This window comes from Otolemur garnettii, unplaced genomic scaffold (genome assembly GCF_000181295.1).
Source record: "Otolemur garnettii isolate 467f Iridium unplaced genomic scaffold, OtoGar3 scaffold00005, whole genome shotgun sequence".
Lineage (NCBI taxonomy): Eukaryota > Metazoa > Chordata > Mammalia > Primates > Galagidae > Otolemur > Otolemur garnettii.
In genome coordinates, this window is record NW_003852400.1 from 36,333,956 (window position 1) to 36,353,568 (window position 19,613).

The 19,613-nt window shown below is 37.3% G+C and overlaps 1 protein-coding gene across 1 annotated transcript in view; it reads right to left on the reverse strand.

Moving 5' to 3' along the window:
* Nucleotides 1-19,613, reverse strand: part of ZSWIM6 (zinc finger SWIM-type containing 6) — a 200,894-nt gene that overhangs the window by 67,778 nt on the left and 113,503 nt on the right. The window contains exon 3 of the mRNA XM_023507586.1: nucleotides 2,296-2,652. Within this exon, the coding sequence (XP_023363354.1) occupies nucleotides 2,296-2,652 (357 nt within the window). The remainder of the gene's footprint in view (nucleotides 1-2,295; nucleotides 2,653-19,613) is intronic.

The following is a 19,613-nucleotide window of genomic DNA, read 5'->3' on the forward strand; positions in this document are numbered from 1 at the left end:
TCTGATGAAAGCTGCTCTCATACACAAGTTATTTGAAAATCACATAGAGTCTAAAGTTGATTTGCATTCTGTTCTTGATAGTCCCTTAGATATCTTTTCTATTTAATTTTAGAACCTATGAAAGAAATGTCACGTGAACATACAAGCTCATGTATGTTCTCCCATACAAGTTTAGGGATGTACATTACTTCATTAGTCCCACATTTCAATGCAGAAACAGACTTTAAAATCTTTTAATAAGAAACTTTTGGGGTGGCTATTCTTAAAAAAAGAAAGCAAGACCAATGCAGAATAAGCAACTGATTATTGATGTAGGTCTTTGGTTAAACTAAAACTTAGAGAACAAAGTAACCCTAATAGATTACCTGGGGGCCAGGGGTGGGAGAGAAAAAAAAGAGAACGCATAAAAATTTGAAAAAATGGTATATCCTATTCTTCTGCCTTCACTAAACAATTTAACAAGATGCCACAAATAGGCTCCTGAGAAATCTCCGGAATGACTGTTAGCTGGGCTGAATCTTCACAAGGCTGTAAGATTTGAGACAGATGGTATGACAGAGAAGAAGCCTACTTGAAAAGCCCTTGAATACATGTGCTTTTGGTAGGCTGAAGGTACTTCTGTGGCAGAGCTGTTTATACTCTTGTTATTTAACATTGGCAGACGCTACCAAGTCAAATACCTTATGATAGCTACTTTAATAAAGCCTAGTCTGATATGGGGAGCACTAGAAGAAATATATATACATGGATTTTTCTCTGACATAAATACCATATTAAAAGTATCTCAGAGCATCAGGAGAACTTGTAAAAGTCTCTGAGCAAAGCAGCTGTATTCAAGGCAAGGCCCATCAACAGGCGAGTGGACACAGTGGTATTCTCACACCCTGCATACTCTAAGCCTGTGTGGCCTCATGTGGTAACCATTAGCCACATACGGCGGCTGAGCACTCGAGCAGTATGGCTGTAATATGAATTAAGATGAGTTGTACAGTATAACACTGACACTGGAATTCAGACTTACTATAAAAAAATAAAAATATCAATTTTTTGAATAAAAATTAATGAATATTATGAAATCTATTAATGAATGAATATGTTAAATAAATGTGGGGATATACTAAGTTAAAGAAAACATACTATCAAATTTAATTTTACTTGTTTCTTTTTACTTTTCAAAATGTGTCCATTAAAAAAATGGCCTCAAACTTCTTTATTTAAACATGTTTATTTGCTGTATCAACTAACGACCTTGAGGAAAACCTGAAAGAATAGGGCTGAATGACTTGTTCTATATTCCAAATCAATATAAATAAAGAAGTGTAACAATGTTCAGTCCCTGAACTGCACAGTCAAGACTGCATTACTCTCTTCAACGTATTTTTAAATATTTAAAAAATTATGTCCCAATATTTTAAAAGCACAAGCAACCTACATTTTGACAACATAGTTCATCTTCATTAATGTCCTATAGAAAATAACTGGTGGGTATATTTCTAAAAAGCTGTACATACAGGAGGTGCCAAATATATATTATACACATTCTAAGAAAGAAAAAAAACTGTTAAATTTGTAATACTCAGGTCACATTTAATTTCCACGATTAGAGATACTTAGCATGATTTGTATTCATCTTTTGTTACCAGTATATGTTATATTTTAATACAGTCTTTTCTTGCTTAAAAGGTGTATACGTTTCTTTGACACCCTCTGTATATACATTCATTTGTGAGTTGACGTATTTGCACTGTATAAAACACTTGATCAATGTGTTTATAAATAGTTTATAAATAATTGAGATAACATATTTTACGTATAAAAATTTTAAAAGAAGTATTTTTTGTGATTTCTTATACAAAATAGTACATCTACAGTCTCTCTAAACAAGTAGTAATATTTTTCTAAAAATAATTTTTTTCCTAATACGAGGCACCTGTACTGGAAAATAAATTTTAAAAGTAAATGAAAAAATTCTGAATATGCCCAAGTCAGTTAAAAGACTTTACAAGTGTTTTGCATAACACCTAGTTCTCAATGAAATGTTACTGTAAAGGAAGCTGTAAGAGTCGAGCATTAACACAAGCAATTTTTCTGAGCCCAAAAGGCTTGCCACCTAGCATGAAATAATTCTTAAGAAATGTTTTAATATAAACAACTAAATTTAAAAATCTCTTTCAACCACCTAAGAGCAATGCTAAAGACCTATTTCACATTAAGTTCATTTCATGCAGAAGAACTGAACTTATAAATGAAAACAGATATAGAGAAGAAATTTATAAAGTCAACGTCTATACTCACCATGAACTTGGTTGATTTCTGAATTCTGGGAAAGAATTTCATCTGCTAATTTTTGAGCAGTTGGCAAAACTTCTGTGTGGTGCACTGTGATCAAATACTGTACAAACTTTTGTAGTTGGTCTCTATTCATTTGAAAGAGAGTCTCTGAAATGGGAAGATGCAGCTTGACCTGATCTGGCTTGCGGATGCGGTATAAAGACAGTGCCACAACATGGGCACAATAAAATATGTCCTTGTTTCCACAGCTGCAGGTCACTGAGGTAATCTTGCAACGATCAAAGCTGATGGCCACGTTGCAAACAGTTTCTGGCTCCGATTGTATTGCAGGTTCTGTCACTGTGCCGCTCAAGTGGAAACCTATGTGAAAGAAAGGGAGAGTTCAGCTTCTGCATTCAGATGCTATGAAATACTCTAATTCTTTGTAATGTGTGGAACTCGACAGCAGCAAGGAAAAGAATACGATGGGTTTTGTTTTCAAGTACAAACATTCAGGCCACTTCTCTAACTGCCCCACTCCCCTCACAGGTAAAAACAAATGGTATCCAACAGACATGCTAAATTATTTTATGCAACCACATGAACATGTATTGCCATACACCCCTGTCACATACATACAGTTGTTAGATCACAGCTATCATTACTCTGCTCTGACTCTATGGTACAGAAGACAAAAATTGGCTAGATCAGTGGGATCAGTGGTTTTCTTGTTTTTCTTTTTTAGAGTAGAATTAGCAGCTCAGCTTTCTTCTCATGCTCCCCGCCCCCCCCAAAAAAACCACCCCCTCCTTTCTTTCCACCTTTATGCCTGGCAGCCACCAGTGGGCTCCAGCCACACTGCATCTCTGAGAGGCTTTCTTTCACAAACTTTGACCAGGGAGTAGCACACACAACACACACCCTCATAGAGTAGGGTGACCAGACATCCCGCTTTTGGTGGGACAGTCCTGCTTTTGAACAATTTGTCCCACGTCCTGCAGCATTTTTAAAAAGTCTCAATTTTTGGAAAGAATGCACGAATGGGCAGAACAAGAAGAGAATATATTTGCTGCCATGTGGCTATTTCGTCAGAATATGAGTTTTATATTATTTTTGTTAATTTTATAATGTTAAACTATAATAATAACAAATAATTGCTGAGAAATGATTATCGAGAACTGCTTATCAAAGTTTGCATTATTGTCAGACCCTGCCCCTGCCCTGTCCCTCGCCCCGCCCCCGCCGCCATGTTGTCCCACCTTACCCATGTTAAAATCTGGTCACCCTACCATAGAGCAGTTTCTATGAGGAGTGGTTGTGGAGAAAGCTGGAGAGCCCACCCAATTCTCATACGCACCACAGCCCAAGTCAGTCAGTGATTATTTTCTTTCACATCACACACAGAGGAATGCTGGTACAAATGTAAAGTTGCTAGACACACACAGTCTCTCTTAAAAACATGGTATAAAATCATCAAGGGAGCAAGGACCTCAGAGGCCTTGGACCTTAAAGATAGACCCACACAGGAGTCCTCCACAAGCTCCATGACCAATGGCCATTTGACCGCTTTTTATAATGGTCCAGAGATGAGATGCTCACCCCGCCTGGGCAGCCATTCACCACTGGACAGCAATAGCTACATCTATAGCCAACTGAAAACTGCCTCCCACCACCACTGCTGACCAGTCAGTCCTGGCCTACTTGGCCGGAGGACAAACCCTCCGCATTCCTTTTCTCTAAATGCTGAGGAAGGTTACCGTGAATTGTTGGGGATGGGGATTGCACCCATGAAGCAGCCTGAAGGTTATGGGAAGAGAATCCAATCTCCCAAGACTCAGATTTACCTCAGGATTTCGGGTGTCTGGCAAAAACCTGAAGGCTACACAGGAAGCCCTGGGCCCACTCTCAGCCTTCCACTGTCTACACTATGTTAGCGAAACTCACCCATCTCTGATCTCCAAGATCCCCTTCATTCTCAAAGACAAGAATATCTACCACGTGGAGACTGTGGGAGACATGGAACAGAGATGAGACTGAAAGTGCCAGGCGATGCCAAGGATTCACACACGGGGCATCCAAACCCACTCACTGAAAAGTCAGAACAATCACAACTCACAAGAAATCTTTCAGAGTAAGGTAATTCATAATGAGCAACACTTAGTGGAAAGGAGGAAAGTACTATCATAATTTTAACCAAATGAATACATTAAAAGAGAGCATTCCCCCAAAACAACTTACTATTATTGCTTTATGATAAGAAATTTGAGAACTGTCATGATAGATAACCTTTAGTTTTCTTCCTGAAATACTACCCCTGTTTCAGAATGGATATTCCAGTCTCCTCTTTTTTAACAAGAACTTTTTTCTAGAAAACCACATTTAGAGAAAGAATACATAGTAAGTAATGTGAAAAAGTAAACATCCCAGCAAATCTCAAAAATGAAGAATAAAAGCACTCTTGCCTAATAGGGGCACTAGAAAGTTACAACAATTAAAAGTCCACAGGACAAGCACAGATTAAGACAAAAAAATATCAGCCAATCACAAAAAAAGAGTCCAGAAAGTTTCCAAGTACATTCTGTACATTGAATTCAAGGCAAACTGTTTTCCACCTGTAACATATACGCTTATATGGGGAAAGGAGTTATCATAATAGGAAAATAGTTATCATAAACTGACCACTTATAAAATCAATCTCTTCCCACTTAACACAGTCCAAGCTCTCCTTGCTTGCCAAGTCAAATGTCTTTGTCTCTCCAATAGGAGAATTCTTCTAATCACAGGCAAAGCCAAGACAATTTAGGATCCAAAAAAGTTAGGCTAGTCAGTATTTAAAAATTCTAAAAGGAGATTACATAATAGGTGCTTCAAAAGACTCATTTAAGTATCAAAGAAGAGGCCCTTATGAAAACTGATGAAGCCCTTAGTTTTTGCAAAATTGACCTCCTTTATTCATGTGAGTTATACACGGTATGAGTCAGAAAAAAATAAAGTATATTGAATTTTGATATCATATAATATGCTGGGAAATTCCACATATTCTCTGATTTTATTAGTGAACACTTACTATTCTTGTAAGGATTTTTACAAAGCAAACTATAAAATATTGGGACTGCCAAAACAACTTATTCCAAGAGATATATAAGGATGCAAATGAATATAGATATGTCTTATAGAGCAACACTTCATTAATCTGGTATCAGCAAAGACTGAGGTATTTTATGAATGTTCATTTTCCAAGTAACTCTAAATTATCTTTCAAGTACTCACACTCCTTCACAAATTCCAACCATTTTTGACTGAAATATTTCTTAATGGTGTGAATTCTACCCCGCCACCCTAATCAGCTGATCATTTAGGGTGTTACCAAGTAAGCTGGGAAACGCAGGCCCTAGACCAGACAACCTCAAGTGGCAGTATTTTTAAAGTAGGCTCTTTCTGTTACTTTTCCACTACCAGATGATTCTTCTCCTACACTGCTAGCCTTTCCTGTAGAAATTTCTCTGCTCTCAGGTCAGCTGCATCTCTAATTTGATTAGCTTTGTGGCAACTACTTAATAACTCGGAGGCCTATTTGTTTTGGGGGGGAAGGGACTTCCCCTTACTTTTAGGTGGGAATGCTAGAGGTGAGAGACTTTACCTTAAACACAGGAAAATTACATACACACACCATAGGCAGCTGGCACATGTGTATTACTTCCTAAGACTAAACAATACTGAGTCAATATGTAGCCATTCCACCAGGCCTTACTTCAGGACTGTACAGTGTACTGCGGACCCTCCAATTTCAGAAACCTTCTTGGAAATTCCACAAACTCACTCTCGGTGGGTCCTAATCATACCAGAGCACCTACAAGGAAAGCAAGGAGAATACTCCTCCCCCAACAATATGAAGAAGGTTGTAAGACATCTCATACACACAAACACACACACGCGCGCGCGACACGCACGCACATGCACGCACATGCACGCCCTCGCACGCCCTCACCACCCCTATCCCTTAGCTGGTCTTATCTCTTAGGTTTTGTTTCAAAACAAAACTGTTCCTGAGAAAAGATTTTGCCTTTCTGGAGTGCTGACAAATTATGATAAGCACCTGTTTAAGGACCGCAAATGGAGAATCTTCTTCCGGGACAGTTAGCTGTTCTATGTAACAGAACTGCGTAAACAAAGATGGACCATCCTACACTCAGGGATAAAACACAAGATAATTAACTGCAGAATTAAAACTGAAGAAATTATAAAATCTTTTCTTTAAAAAAATTTATTTCACTTTACAAAATATAATCTGTGAAAGACAGGTAATCCCACAAGAGCAAACCTCACAAACTATCTTATCATCACGCTGTCACAGAATCCAGTAAAATGTTCCTATCCACATTCTCAATCTGTACCAACTGAAGAATAATAAAATCAAAACCAAGCGGCGTCCTACAGCCCATGGTTCAGGTCAGGTTCTGCCACTTAAATGCTGTGTGCCTTGCACATGTTAAATATTTAACCTCTCTGAATCGGACTTATTTGTGTGCAAAAGGTGGCTAGAAATACCTCCTAGGGTTGTTTTGGGAATTAAAATAAAATAACATATGTAAAGCACCTGGCACATAGTAAAAGTGCTCATTAAATTTTATTTCCCTTTCCTTCCCCTCTCAGCTGGAGAAACTAGGGAGGGTGTGGAACACATTCATTCCCTTCCATCTGTAACACTTTCTTTTTCTCAGCTACTGGCATCTTGAGTGGAAGAGGCCTAAGTCATGAGATGGTGTGCTGAGAATGTTTGTGGGCAACACTAAAGAATCACTGCTATTTGATGGCAAAATGAAAAAACTTCAGAGTCTGGGGTGGTGCCTATGGCTCAAGGAGTAGGGTGCCAGCCCCATATACCAGGGGTGGCGGGTTCAAGCCCCGCCCAGCCAAAAAATGCAAAAAAAAAAAAAAAAAACAAAAAACCCAGCTTCAGAGTTTTGCCTATCCCAACTATCTTTCTCCACTTTCTGATTTAAGTTCTGCCAACTCACAAGTAGCTAATTTTGTGTGTTACTTTCACACACACAGACAATAGAAAATATTAGGAAAGAGATTTTCTTAATAATCATATATATTTCTAAAATGTTATAATGCAATGATTCTCAAAGTGTGGTCCTGAGACCCGTTATAACCCCCAAGTTCCCAAGTGCCTTTCAGAGAGTCTACAAGATAAAATTTTTTTCATAATTCCATCTAGACATTGACCCTTTAAGCTTTAGTTGTCCAGAGGCCACTTGACGTGTGATATGGTAACAAACCGAAGACAGAGACAGGACAAGCCAACTCTCTTCAATTAAGATAGACATTAAAGGAAATTTGCAGAAAGGTAAAACAATGTCACTCTTTTCACTAACATTTTTTTATTTGGGGGACCATACTTGTTTTGTTCATAAAGGTATGTTATTTATGTTAGCATGAAGTTATTAAATAACTGTATTTTATTTTTTATTTATTTTTTTGAGACACAGTCTCACTATGTCACTCTCAGTAAGAGTGCCGTGGCATCACAGCTCACAGCAACCTCAAACTCTTGGGCTTAAGTGATTCTCTTGCCTCAGCCTCCCAGTCACTGGGACTACAGGCAACTGCCACAATGCCCAGCTATTTTTTTTGTAACTTGTCATTATTGTTTAGCAGGCCCAGGCTGGGTTCAAACCCCTGGCCCCAGTGTATGTGGCTGGAGCCCTAGCTGCTGAGCTACAGGCACCAAGCCAACATATGTTATTTTTCTTAATTTTCCTTTCATACACAGTAAGTATCAGTCGATGGATATAATCCTCATAAGTAAAAGTGCTTTGGGGTGCTCCATTACTAAAAGTGAGACCAGAAAACGGTGAAGAACTGCTATTACAAGGCACTGCCAAGACATACTAGAAATAACCCCTCTAAATGGTCTTTGACGTGGTATTATTTGCACGTGGATTTATAGTAGGGCAATAGTTAATAAGACTCAATAGATAAACACTGAAGGAGCAAATTTCTCACAAGTGAACATATATTCAAATCATCTACATTAATTTCACATTAACAAAGATTAAGGTTTCAAAGAAGCAAATATTTAATTCTTCACTAATATTCCAAATTAAGCTTTTCTTGGGATTCTTATTTTTCATATCTTAGGTTAAACTTTGGTTGAATTTGAAAGGAAACAAAGAGACCCCTGTTATCAGAAATACACAAAGAATTTCTAAAGATTGGCCATTTGGGGCATATATGTATATATGCTCAGTTAACTGAAATATGGTTATAAACTCAAAGCATTAAAAAAATTTCTAAGCTAAAATAAACTGGCAGACATGAAATAAACATGCACAGTAAAAACCATTGCTTTCATGGCACACTCTTTTCAGAAAAATATGCGCTCTGTGCATGAGGCCGTCAAGTAACATATTCTTTGTTGAAAGAGAATTTAACAGAAGCACTGGTGTAGTGCTTACACAAATACATCTTTCACCCTTTTCCTAAATAAAAAGAACCCTCAGGGAAATTAAAGGCAGAAACCAAGGCAATGTAATGTTATGGCTGAAAGGGTGGTAAGGGCTGTGAGAGATTTTTTTGTAATTTTTTAAAGCCAAATCTAAAAATGTGAAAGTGTTAACATTTAACACTCTCATGACAATGTATTCATTGGTTAACTAAACCTACTATCTTGGCTAAATATATAGTAACTAATGCTTGATTATTTGGCCCTGGTAAAATAGATGAGTTAATCATTGCCTCAAAATACCTACCTTTTACCTTTCCTAACTCTGAAAACTACTGCACACAATCCAACATCCCACATTGCAACGGTCAATGTTAAAAACAAAAATTTTTAATTCAAATCATACACAACTTCCACATCAGCACTACAGATAATGTAAGGGCCCACGATGGAGGCAATAAAGGTAATTTGAAACCAAGTTGTCTGTTGGTGGCACCTGTGGCTCAAGGAATAGGGCACTACCCCATATACCAGGAGTGGCAAGTTCAAACCTGGCCCTGGCCAAAAACTGCAAAAAAACAAAACGAAAAAAAGAAAAAACCAAGTTGTCTGAAATATAATTTTCCTTTTTCAACTTCATAATTTTCTCTAAGGGAAATCCTAAATTAAAGAGACTGCATCCTGTGAACTGGTTAATTAAATCTTCTGGCCCTAATTTCTTATACTAAGCTTAAACAGCTTATAGAAAGACATTAGGAGATTTTGCCAGCAATCACTAATGAAGTGGTTTCCATCTTTTGGAAAGATTATATTTTAAAGGAAAAGCTTTAAGTCCACCTTAAAAATAAAAGCCTATTTGGAATAGAATCACTCCCACACTTCATTAATATTTGAGAGAAAGACAATGGCAAATTAATGCAAAGGCCGGACACAGCACACCATATAAACAACATAAAAATTTACGGAGCATACACTGGATGGGCCAGAGCACAAGTTCCCAGCGGCATTCTGTTCAGTATCAGTTTTGCTTTCTAGTTAATGTAGATTCTTAACACTATTTCACACAAGGTTCCATATGAGCAGAATACCTGTGGTAGATATAAGCAGCATTAGATCGTGCCAGAGATAATCTAAAAGTATCTTTGAAGATAGGACACTTATCTACTAATTTGACTATCTGCAATGGGTACTTAGTTATAGCCTTAGTTTAAGGGCAAAGCACCTGATTAGTAAAAAAAAAGTCATCACTCTTATGTCATCCCAAATCCTGAAGGACAAAAGGGCTCCCCTCATCACCATTAACGAATTTTCTACCATGTATGTGTATTGTAACACGCATATTTGAGGGAAAGAATCATTGCCCAAGCCTCAGATTCTGGGGGAGCAGCTGGAGAGGAGGTAATAAAAAATTTGTTTTCTTCTTCTTCTTTACAAGTCAGTGTTCTCTAAAAAGCATGGGAAAAAAATGACTTGTTTTCATGTCACAAAATGCTTAGGAATATAAATTATTTGCCCCATTCTTCTAAATTTAAGCTGCTTTCTCTGATACCAACCTTTCCTAATATAAGCAAAGCAACTCTGGCCCTCCACACGTTTTAAAGGCCAGCACTGCCCTGTGCCCTTAACCCTCTTAGCTTGCAGCCCATAGCATCCCCCTGCCCCACCCCCGTTGCCTCTGTGCAGTTCAGTGTTCCTTCCTTTCCCCTCCACTTTAGCCTCTCACTTGGGCCCCCAACTTCTGAAGTGCAGATGAAGTTTATCAGAGCCCTTTGGTGCCCAAACTACACCTTTGTCTTGCTTCCCAGGGCCCAGGTCTAAATGAAAAAGTCACAAAAGATCCTTTCACTTATTTATTTCCTGTTGTTGCTCTCAGCAAAACAACCTTGGGAAGTGCCTGGCTGCTAGCTTTAGGAGCAGGGTGAAAGGGAAACTGGAGAATAGTTACGTTTACTATACAGAGTCCAGAGCTCCTAACTATTGCTACTGCCTTGTTCCAGGTCCAGGCTCTAAACCACTTAATTCTCACAACCATCCTGCAAAGTAGACTTCTTATTCACCTTTTTAGAGGTGGAAAAACTGAGGTTCTCTAGGAGAGGCAGTGATGAACACTCAGGAATAAGTAGGACTCTGTAGGACTAGAAGGAACACAGTCTGTCTACTATTCAAACAGTAAACTTGCACAAACAAAACCGTTCCACAAGAACACATCAATGATTTAAAAAGACAAGGAGAGGCAAACTAACAGATCCAGACACTTGAGGCAAATTGCTAGGGTTTTGGACCCCTGGAAGTAGGGCTCTGTCTTTCATCTCTGTAAGCCAAAGGATCCAGCACAGCCCATCAAAGTATATCCAAAGGAACTCAAGGGGTTCTCCCAAGCAATGTCCCCCCGCCCCCGCACATTGTAAAAGTCACAAGTAACTAAATGCTTTGGCCCTAAGCCCAGGATTCTTTAGCCTGTTTCTAAGAGTCCACTCCTCCCTTAAAATACAATTAAAGTGGAAGCTCAGAGATAGCAAGGGTCTATGGCATCCTGTCACGAACTATTCTAGAGGAAGAACTCAAAAAGAATTTGTTAAGATGAAACACACAAATACTCTTGGCACCTGGAACATATAGACTGGTGGTTCTCAAATCAGAATATGCATCAGAATCACCTGGAGGGCTTATGATACCACAGATGGGGGGGGCGGGGGGGCGGCAAGTATAGAGTTTCTGATTCGCCCCAGGTGATGCTGATACTAGGGCTTCAGGGACCAAAGTCTGAACCAATGACCTATATGATTAGAATTAACAAAGCTATTCTAGTCAAAATATTTTTAAGTAAACACATTAGATGGAATAGAAGAATATATAACTTGGGAGATAAAAACATGTATGTATACAATTTCTGGCTTATTACCTAAATGTGCTCATTCTAAAAAGTCACATGTGGGATAGTAAACTGCTCTGAGCATTACAAAGATAAAAATAATGTTTTATAGTAATAAAAACTGTTCCTATCAGATTTTTAATACAGCTATACCATCCTATTTAAAGTAAAACTTTCATTAAAAAAATCTAAACTAAAAGATTTTTAAAGGGTTAATAAGAGTAATTACTTTTGCAAAGAGACTATTTTACAACATTCTTGGGATTCCTCCTAATTGATGGTTTTGTGTGTATTAGAAACAATTAATAAAAATAAAAACCTGGCAATTATTCTATTACCACATTTTTGCTTGAGGCAAATTGTACTGTATATAAGGAAGTCAGCAGCCAATAGAATGCAGGATAGCACGTGGTAGGGAAGGAGCTTAGAATCAGAACCTTCTAAAACAAGATCAGTCTTCCTTCAAGCTCCATCACTATCTCAGTTAAATAACATCAAAAAAGTAATTTAGCCTTAGCCTTGATTTTTTCCATCTATAAAAGGGCTAATAATACCTAACTGCTACAAGGATGAGAACCGTCTATAACATAAACCACCCACCATGATTCCTTTTACAGAATGCCTGCTGTCATCTTCATTGTCATAGAAATGGCACATGCTCGGGAAGCCTGGCATTTACCATGTGCTAAGACCCTAGCCTATTAGCGGGAGTGCACACATGCTGTTGGAAATGCCAAGCTCCCAAGAGCACACTGGCATTCTATTACAAGAACGGACAAGGGTTTGTTGTTGTACTAATCTATATTCTAATATATTCATACTTCCAAACTAATAGAACTGCTATCATTTTTCTTTTGTTCCTACTTTACATAGCACATTTTAAAAATGTGATTTGCTTCCCAACAGAAAAAAGGAGGAGGAGAAAAAGGAGGAGAAAAAGACTTAATTTTGCTTCAAAATAACTTTTAGTTTAAGTAAGACAATTTTTCACTCTTCACTTTGAAGATCACTCTACTAAAATATAAAACATTCTTTTTACCCCTAAGGTTCACTTTCCATGCAAGGTATGTAAAATTATTTTCATGGCTCACGTCCTTCTCATCACTGAGCTCAAGACTAACTTAAGGTCAGAAGCAACAGTAAGGAAACCTATAATTCTTGTTGTGGGAAGAAAAAGTGACCACAGCTTTTCATTTTCAGTAATGTATGGCCTGACAAGAAAATGAAGTCAGAGCTCCTGTTCTCCTCTGAAAAACCCAACACACTAGCTCCGACCAGGGCCCTCGGTTATTTCGATTTTCCTGACTGTGGAGGTCAAGTAGAGAAGAAAATCCTGACTGGCCCGCGTGTATGTCCTTTAGGAGCAGCGAAGTAGGTGTACTTATGCCTTAGCTAAATGGTACACTGTTCTCATAAGTACATTAGTGATAATCAGAGACACAGGTCCATCTGTTCAAAATATAAATAAAATTTACTATGGTATTCCCACCTATAACTTAGGGCAGTGCAATTATAAATAAATTTTTGATTTTCCTTGTTTTTAGTTGACGTGGGGGAAGTGTTTTTATCCTAAAATTTCTACAATGAACACATATTATTTGTAAGGAAAAAAAAAAGTGCTTTCACGAACATTGACAAATGTGCTCCAAGTCTTCCTGAGTAAAGAATCTGACGTATAAATGACTTTCGGCACATGTTCTTGAAACCTGGTAATTAAGGACACCCCTAGTACAAACTCTGATGGTCAGCTTTACCTTACTGATGGGTCCAGCCTACTATGGCAAGAGGACACCCAAGCCTCTCCTTAACCACTGGGTGCCACAGTCGAAAAAAAGGACTACACAACTCAAATCCAAGGCAAAGAGAAACTAGGCTTTTGGTGCTAATTTCAGCCATTATCTAATTTTAGCCCTATGGGCAAATTACTTAATATCTATTATTTTTCCCTCTTATTTCCTCATTTATTAAATAAGGATTATAGGTGTTAGATGATTTCTAAGAAATTATGGAAGTAAGCAGCAATAATGGAGAGCCTCATGAGAAGATGGGGATGGTAGTTGACATACTCACTCATCTAACCAATGAGACTTCTGACCTGCCCTGGTTACTCTACAGGGTTGAATCAATACTCATCTCAAATGGCCTGGGAGCTTTGGCTCAGAAAAGGGAAGAAACAAAGAATAAATACTGCTATAACTGAAACCACATTTATGTCACTGGCATTTAGAGGAAATTTTTTAAAGCTTTTAAATTCAGTATGAAAACAAGTAAACATTTAGTTTTTACCCACATAATTTTCACCAATCTGCCTAAAACTGAGATTCTTAGGGTATTTTATCTTTTTGTTATCTTCTACATAGCTGGTAAAATTTCCATTACACAAATGTAGGTAAGATTTGGATACGTAAAACATGAAATATATAATAAATAATATAGAAACAGAAAAGAAATCCCATTTAAAAATAGAACAAAACCAACAGATCATCTTGCCTGCCTGTCCGCCAAAAAGGACGAATTCTTTCTCACACTATCCATTATATGCTATGAATATGAGTGGCCACACCACTCAACAACCACTTCCCTAATCCCCTACTTGGTAAGAGGAAATGCACAAGTCTCCAGGGAAGCCTCCATGAATAACACAGGATTCTAGTTCTGAGAACTCACCGGATTATTAAACGATTTGAGTTAAGAAGTCAGATTGGAATTGAATTCAGAAATAAATAAGAGATAATACCTAATACAATGTAAAACTTCAAAAAATTAAAAGAGAAACAGCATACAGACCCCATTCCCCAAACTGTGTTTCATTATGTGTTAACAAGAGGAGAAGGTTCCCAAGGTCATAGAAATTTGGATTAAGTTGCATCTAGCACCACAATTCCAAAGATTCAGAAAACACATGAGAATGGTGACTGCTTTAAGAACTCATACAATAACGGGACTGCTACTGAACTTGATTTACTAGACCCTTAAAGAAGAATTGTAGTCAAAGGTCTAGAATAGCAGTTGTACCATATAAGAAAGAAAACACAGCTCAGGATAAGCAGTAGAGTTGATGAATAGGACTATGGGCTCAACTTAGAGTTTAGAAGTCATTAATCAGCATGAGTCAGCTGGCAGGCTTTTGTGATTTTTCTCTAGGAGTTCGCCTGGACATGACTGACCTAAAGGCTAGAGCTACCTCATCATCAATATCTCCCATCTATCATGAAAAAACCAATTTATTGGGAAGGGTAAGCTTGTTGTTGAAAGTCAATCTTCTCACAATACAATACAAAAGAAAATACACCATTGTTGTTCTTTGCACAACTATAGTCAAAAGTTCATCGGGCATACTTTCAACTAGAAATATCTATTAATACTTGATTAAACAAAATACCATACACTCTTTATCCACATGGTTGATATAAGTGTTGACAGTATTTTATATCCAAATCTTTGAAACTTGAGTGGCAACACTCAAATATCTCTGTGGCAGGACCTGAGAGAGTCTAACACACAAATGCTGCATTAGATTTCATTTTACGATACAATGAGAGAGATGCATGGCCTATGAAAAAAGAACTGCTAAGATCTGGTGGCACTTAGAAGTACCTAGAACAATGTCTAGCATAAAATACATACTCTATATTTATTAAGTGAATAAACGAGTGAATGAAACAGTAAAATTTTTATTTAACAAGAGGTTAAATGAAATCTGAAATACTACAGCAGATTGCTCAATTGTGGGAAGCTGCAAAAGAGCTGAAACTGAAAACACATGACCTATGAGTCTTACCCAGGGAGCATATGTGAAGTAGTTACTGAGAACTAAATCCTTATTGTAGATGATATCCCTAAATGAATGAACTTTTTCAAAATCAAATGAAAACACCACTAATATTATATGTCATACTACTATACGCATATAGGAATTTGTTTTTATTTCCTCTGAAGGCACAGTATATATAAAGTAAATAAACATACATATTCCATTTTAGCCTCAAAGAGCATTTCTATTGTATATTGGTGATAATAATGCCAAAGAAAAGAATCAGAAACATTCAGCTATTGGCCCAGATAACCTCAATTTTCCCTTCGATATCAAACAATTGTTAAATAAAGCTATTTTTGAATACTGATGATCTTATGTTGCTAAACTTTTGAACTTAAAAAATTTTTCCATGGATAATAGACGCCCTGTGCCAAATTTTTAACTATTGTTCTTCTTTAACAAGAAATGTAAATCCAAATGGCTTTAAATGTGCTAATTAAGTAGCAATTATGTACATATTGGGTTAGGTTTCAGAATCAAAATATGTGTCTGAGGAGGGGCGGTATAAATGGAATGAGAACTGACCTGGGAAAGACTTGAGTTTTAATGTCAGTTCTGCTCGTAATTAGCTGTTTAACCTTGAGTCTTTGGCCTCATTTTCATACCTGTGAAAGGCAACTAAAGGGCTACATCAGTGGCCCCTTACCTTCTTTTTCTAGAAGAGAGGGTACTCATAGATCTCTGGAGAATCTGAGAAAGGGCAACAGATGCTCCTCCCCAAAATGTACAAAACTATGTGGAGTATTTCAGGGTTTTAGAATCTCTGTTATCTACTTATTTATTTAGGTTAAGGGCATCCTTGTAGATCTTCCTGCAAATCCTAAAACTCCAAAACTTTTAGATTCTAAGTTAAAAGAAGCCAAAATATGCAGTCACATTTAAAATGTACAGTGAAAATTAATTTTTCTTTGGCTTATAAAATGAACTAAAGACATTTTTAAGAATTTTATTGTATTTAAAATGTACTTTCAGTATATTTCCAAATGTCATTGAGAGGCAACTGGAATACTTATCTGAGTATCCACATTCTTGAAGGTAAATATATTATCCAAGCTCAAAGGAACTGTATTATCCAATCTTAAGACTTATTTTAATAGAGCCCACATAATATGTGGCATCAAGTGGTAAAAACAAGAAAAATTCTAGAACAGGCTTTGAATGGGAAGTAAAGGGAGAGAAATGAGAAATAACTGACAGAATATATGTGATTCAATGATGGATTACTATCCTGTTTCATCATAAAACTACAAAAAAATTTACAAATACACACAGAATACATACAAAAAATCAAATACACACAGAAGATACTAGTCAAAAGATACATGGGCCACTTCTTTAATCAATCACAATTATTATGTTAGTAAAGCTCCTTTAATTGCCTAAAATATAAAGGCATTGAATATGATTAGGGAAAATCCACAAACACAAAACAAAACAAAAACTGCCTGAGAACTGAACTATGTGGCTAGTTTTCAAGCTCTGGAATTATGAGGAAAGGCAAATGGCCATACATTTATAAATCAAACACATTAGTTCAACAAATGTTTCATAATAGTTCAAACTAATTTCTTTGGCAGAGTATGAACTCTGCTACTTGAGGTTGAAATAAATTTGCTGCTTCTCTCTGAGGTAGAAAAGGAGTCATACTGAAAAGGTCTAATCTCCAACAGAAATTTAGTCCCCTGTTTCAGAAACCTGTAAATGCTGGGATTGTAAACTCTGACAGAGGAGGAGTAAAGACACAATAAATGACAGCTACAGTAGTATCTTACTGGTCTCTTGTTTCATTTCTCTCTCCTCCTCCTAATATTTGTTCTTCCAAGTTCTTTTTACAATTTCAACCTGGGCTGAACACTTTTGTACTTTGCCTTTTTCCCTTATCCTTCACTCCACTATCACAGTTAGCTTTACAATATGCACAGCAGGAGGAAACCCATTTGAAAAGGCTGAGGGAATCTGTCCTTGGAAGAGCTATATTCCGTAGTAACTCCAAACTCTACCTGGACCAATTCTAAATGAGCTGGGAACATCTGCAGTTATTCCAAGAATACAGTTTTTATCTTTGGGGGCAGCTCTGCAGATCTACTAGGAAGACAAGCCCAAGTTTACAAATATTTATTTTATGTATCAGGATTCAGCATTTTGTTAAAAAAAGAAAGTAAAAACTCTAACCAGACTAGGAGAAATACTAGCCTTAAAATATTTTCTAAGAAACTAGGGAATACCACTTTATTCTCTTTGATGATCCTTCTGAAACAAATTGATTTTTCTAAATAAATATATACGTTTAAAAATTACCCATTCTGGGTGGCGCCTGTGGCTCAAAGGAATAGGGTGCCAGCCCCATATGCTGGAGGTGGCGGGTTCAAACCCAGCCCTGGCCAAAAACCAAAAAAAAAAAATTACACATTCTTTTTGAAAAGCCTCTGATACATAAAATGTTTTCTGTGAAATTTAATTCTTCTGATATAACAATGACAACCCTGCTAATGATATAATTTTCAAAGGAGAAAATCTAAAATTCATACCTTAAAGGAAGACAATGCTAGCATAATCAGATTAAATGAGGATCCAATTTTCAGGTTCATGACTTTACCAACAATAGTACCAAATACACAAAAACTTTGGTTCTCAGTAACTGTGAAGAATACAAGTTCAGGCTGCATAACTAAGGAAACTAAAGGAAGGTTTGTTCTTGAAACCAGCATTTTCATTTTACCAGGGGTTGATGAAAGTCTTTTAAAAATGTATCAGCACTTTCCTAGCTTCTTCAACAGTATTTAAAAAAAAAAAATAGTTGTTTTGATGGCGCATGGTTATCAATCTGAACTCATTTCTCGTAAGAGGTCCTCCACACTCACTCAGCTGGGTTACGGGCCCTGTCCTCAGAGCTCTGCCCTTCCCTGCCACCTAAACGCCTGGTCTCTGCTCTCTTTCTCTCCCCCTTCTTACAGAAGTCAGGGGCCCTTTCTCATTGTTGACATTTTGCTTAATAGATGGATTCTCTCTGGGACTTCTAGAATACTGGTTTAAATCTTCTAGGAGTTTGGACACTAGATAACCTTAGTTTTTAGAGCTGTGTAAATGAGGTCTGGGTACAGGTCTGAGATTTCCATCTCAGTTAAGGCTTGAGCTTAAGAGTGGGGGTACTGGTGAATTTAGCTTGGCAGGCCCTTCCTTTGTCCTTGTTTCACTGTTCTCAACTGCATCCCAGATACAAAATAATCATTAGAGAAAAAATATACTGTTTTTCAAATTTTCCATGAAAGTGCCATGAACTTGAAAAGGTAAAATCTAACATTACTTTTCATTACCAGAAACATACGATGTAGTACATGTCTTTAATCACTACCGGCTATATTAACAAGAAAGAAAACTAATTTTCCTATCTGTCACCATATGAATTTCACTTTTCTCTCAGAAAAAAATGGCTTTAAGGATAAACTGTTTAAGCCTAACTTAAGAAACGTTTACATTTTTTTTCCCAAGACAAACCATATATTTAAAAAACAAAAATGCCCAGGTCTTGGTCACTAAATACCGTTCACCAATAAAAGGAACTAAGGCTCCTTGGAGAAATGGCTGGTTCCAGGGCTGGGACAAAGAAAATACAAAATGAGCCTGGAAAGTCTAATACTGCCAGAAAGGAAGTGCTTAAAAATTCTTAGGGAACTGTCCCAACCTGCAACAACCCCATGGCCCTGCAAATATTAGAGCAACAAAATAAATAATGACAGTATTGGATTCTAACTGTCCAAGAAACTTTCTTTCTCCCAAAGAAAAAAATAATTATCTTTGGGTCTATATTCATATAAAGTATTGAGTAAATAAATAAATGAGGGAGAAGGGACATAGTTTCCTTAAAGAAGAATTGCAATTGATAAATGTAGAAGGAATGAGGGAAATGAAAATCACCATCAGAACACAATAGTTGGCCAAGCTCAGAGGCTCAGAGCTATAATCTTAGCACTTTGGGAGGTGGAGGCAGGAGGACTACTTGAGGCCATGAGGTAGACATCTGTCTGAGCAAGAACAAGACTCTGTCTCTACAAAAAATAGAAGAATTAACAGGCGTGGTGGCAAGCGCCTGCAGTCCCAAGTACTCTAGAAGTCAAAGCTGTTCAGGGTCACCTGAGCTGAGGCTGCTGTGAGCTATGATGATGCCACTTGCACTGTAGCAGGTACTAGAGTAAGACTTCATC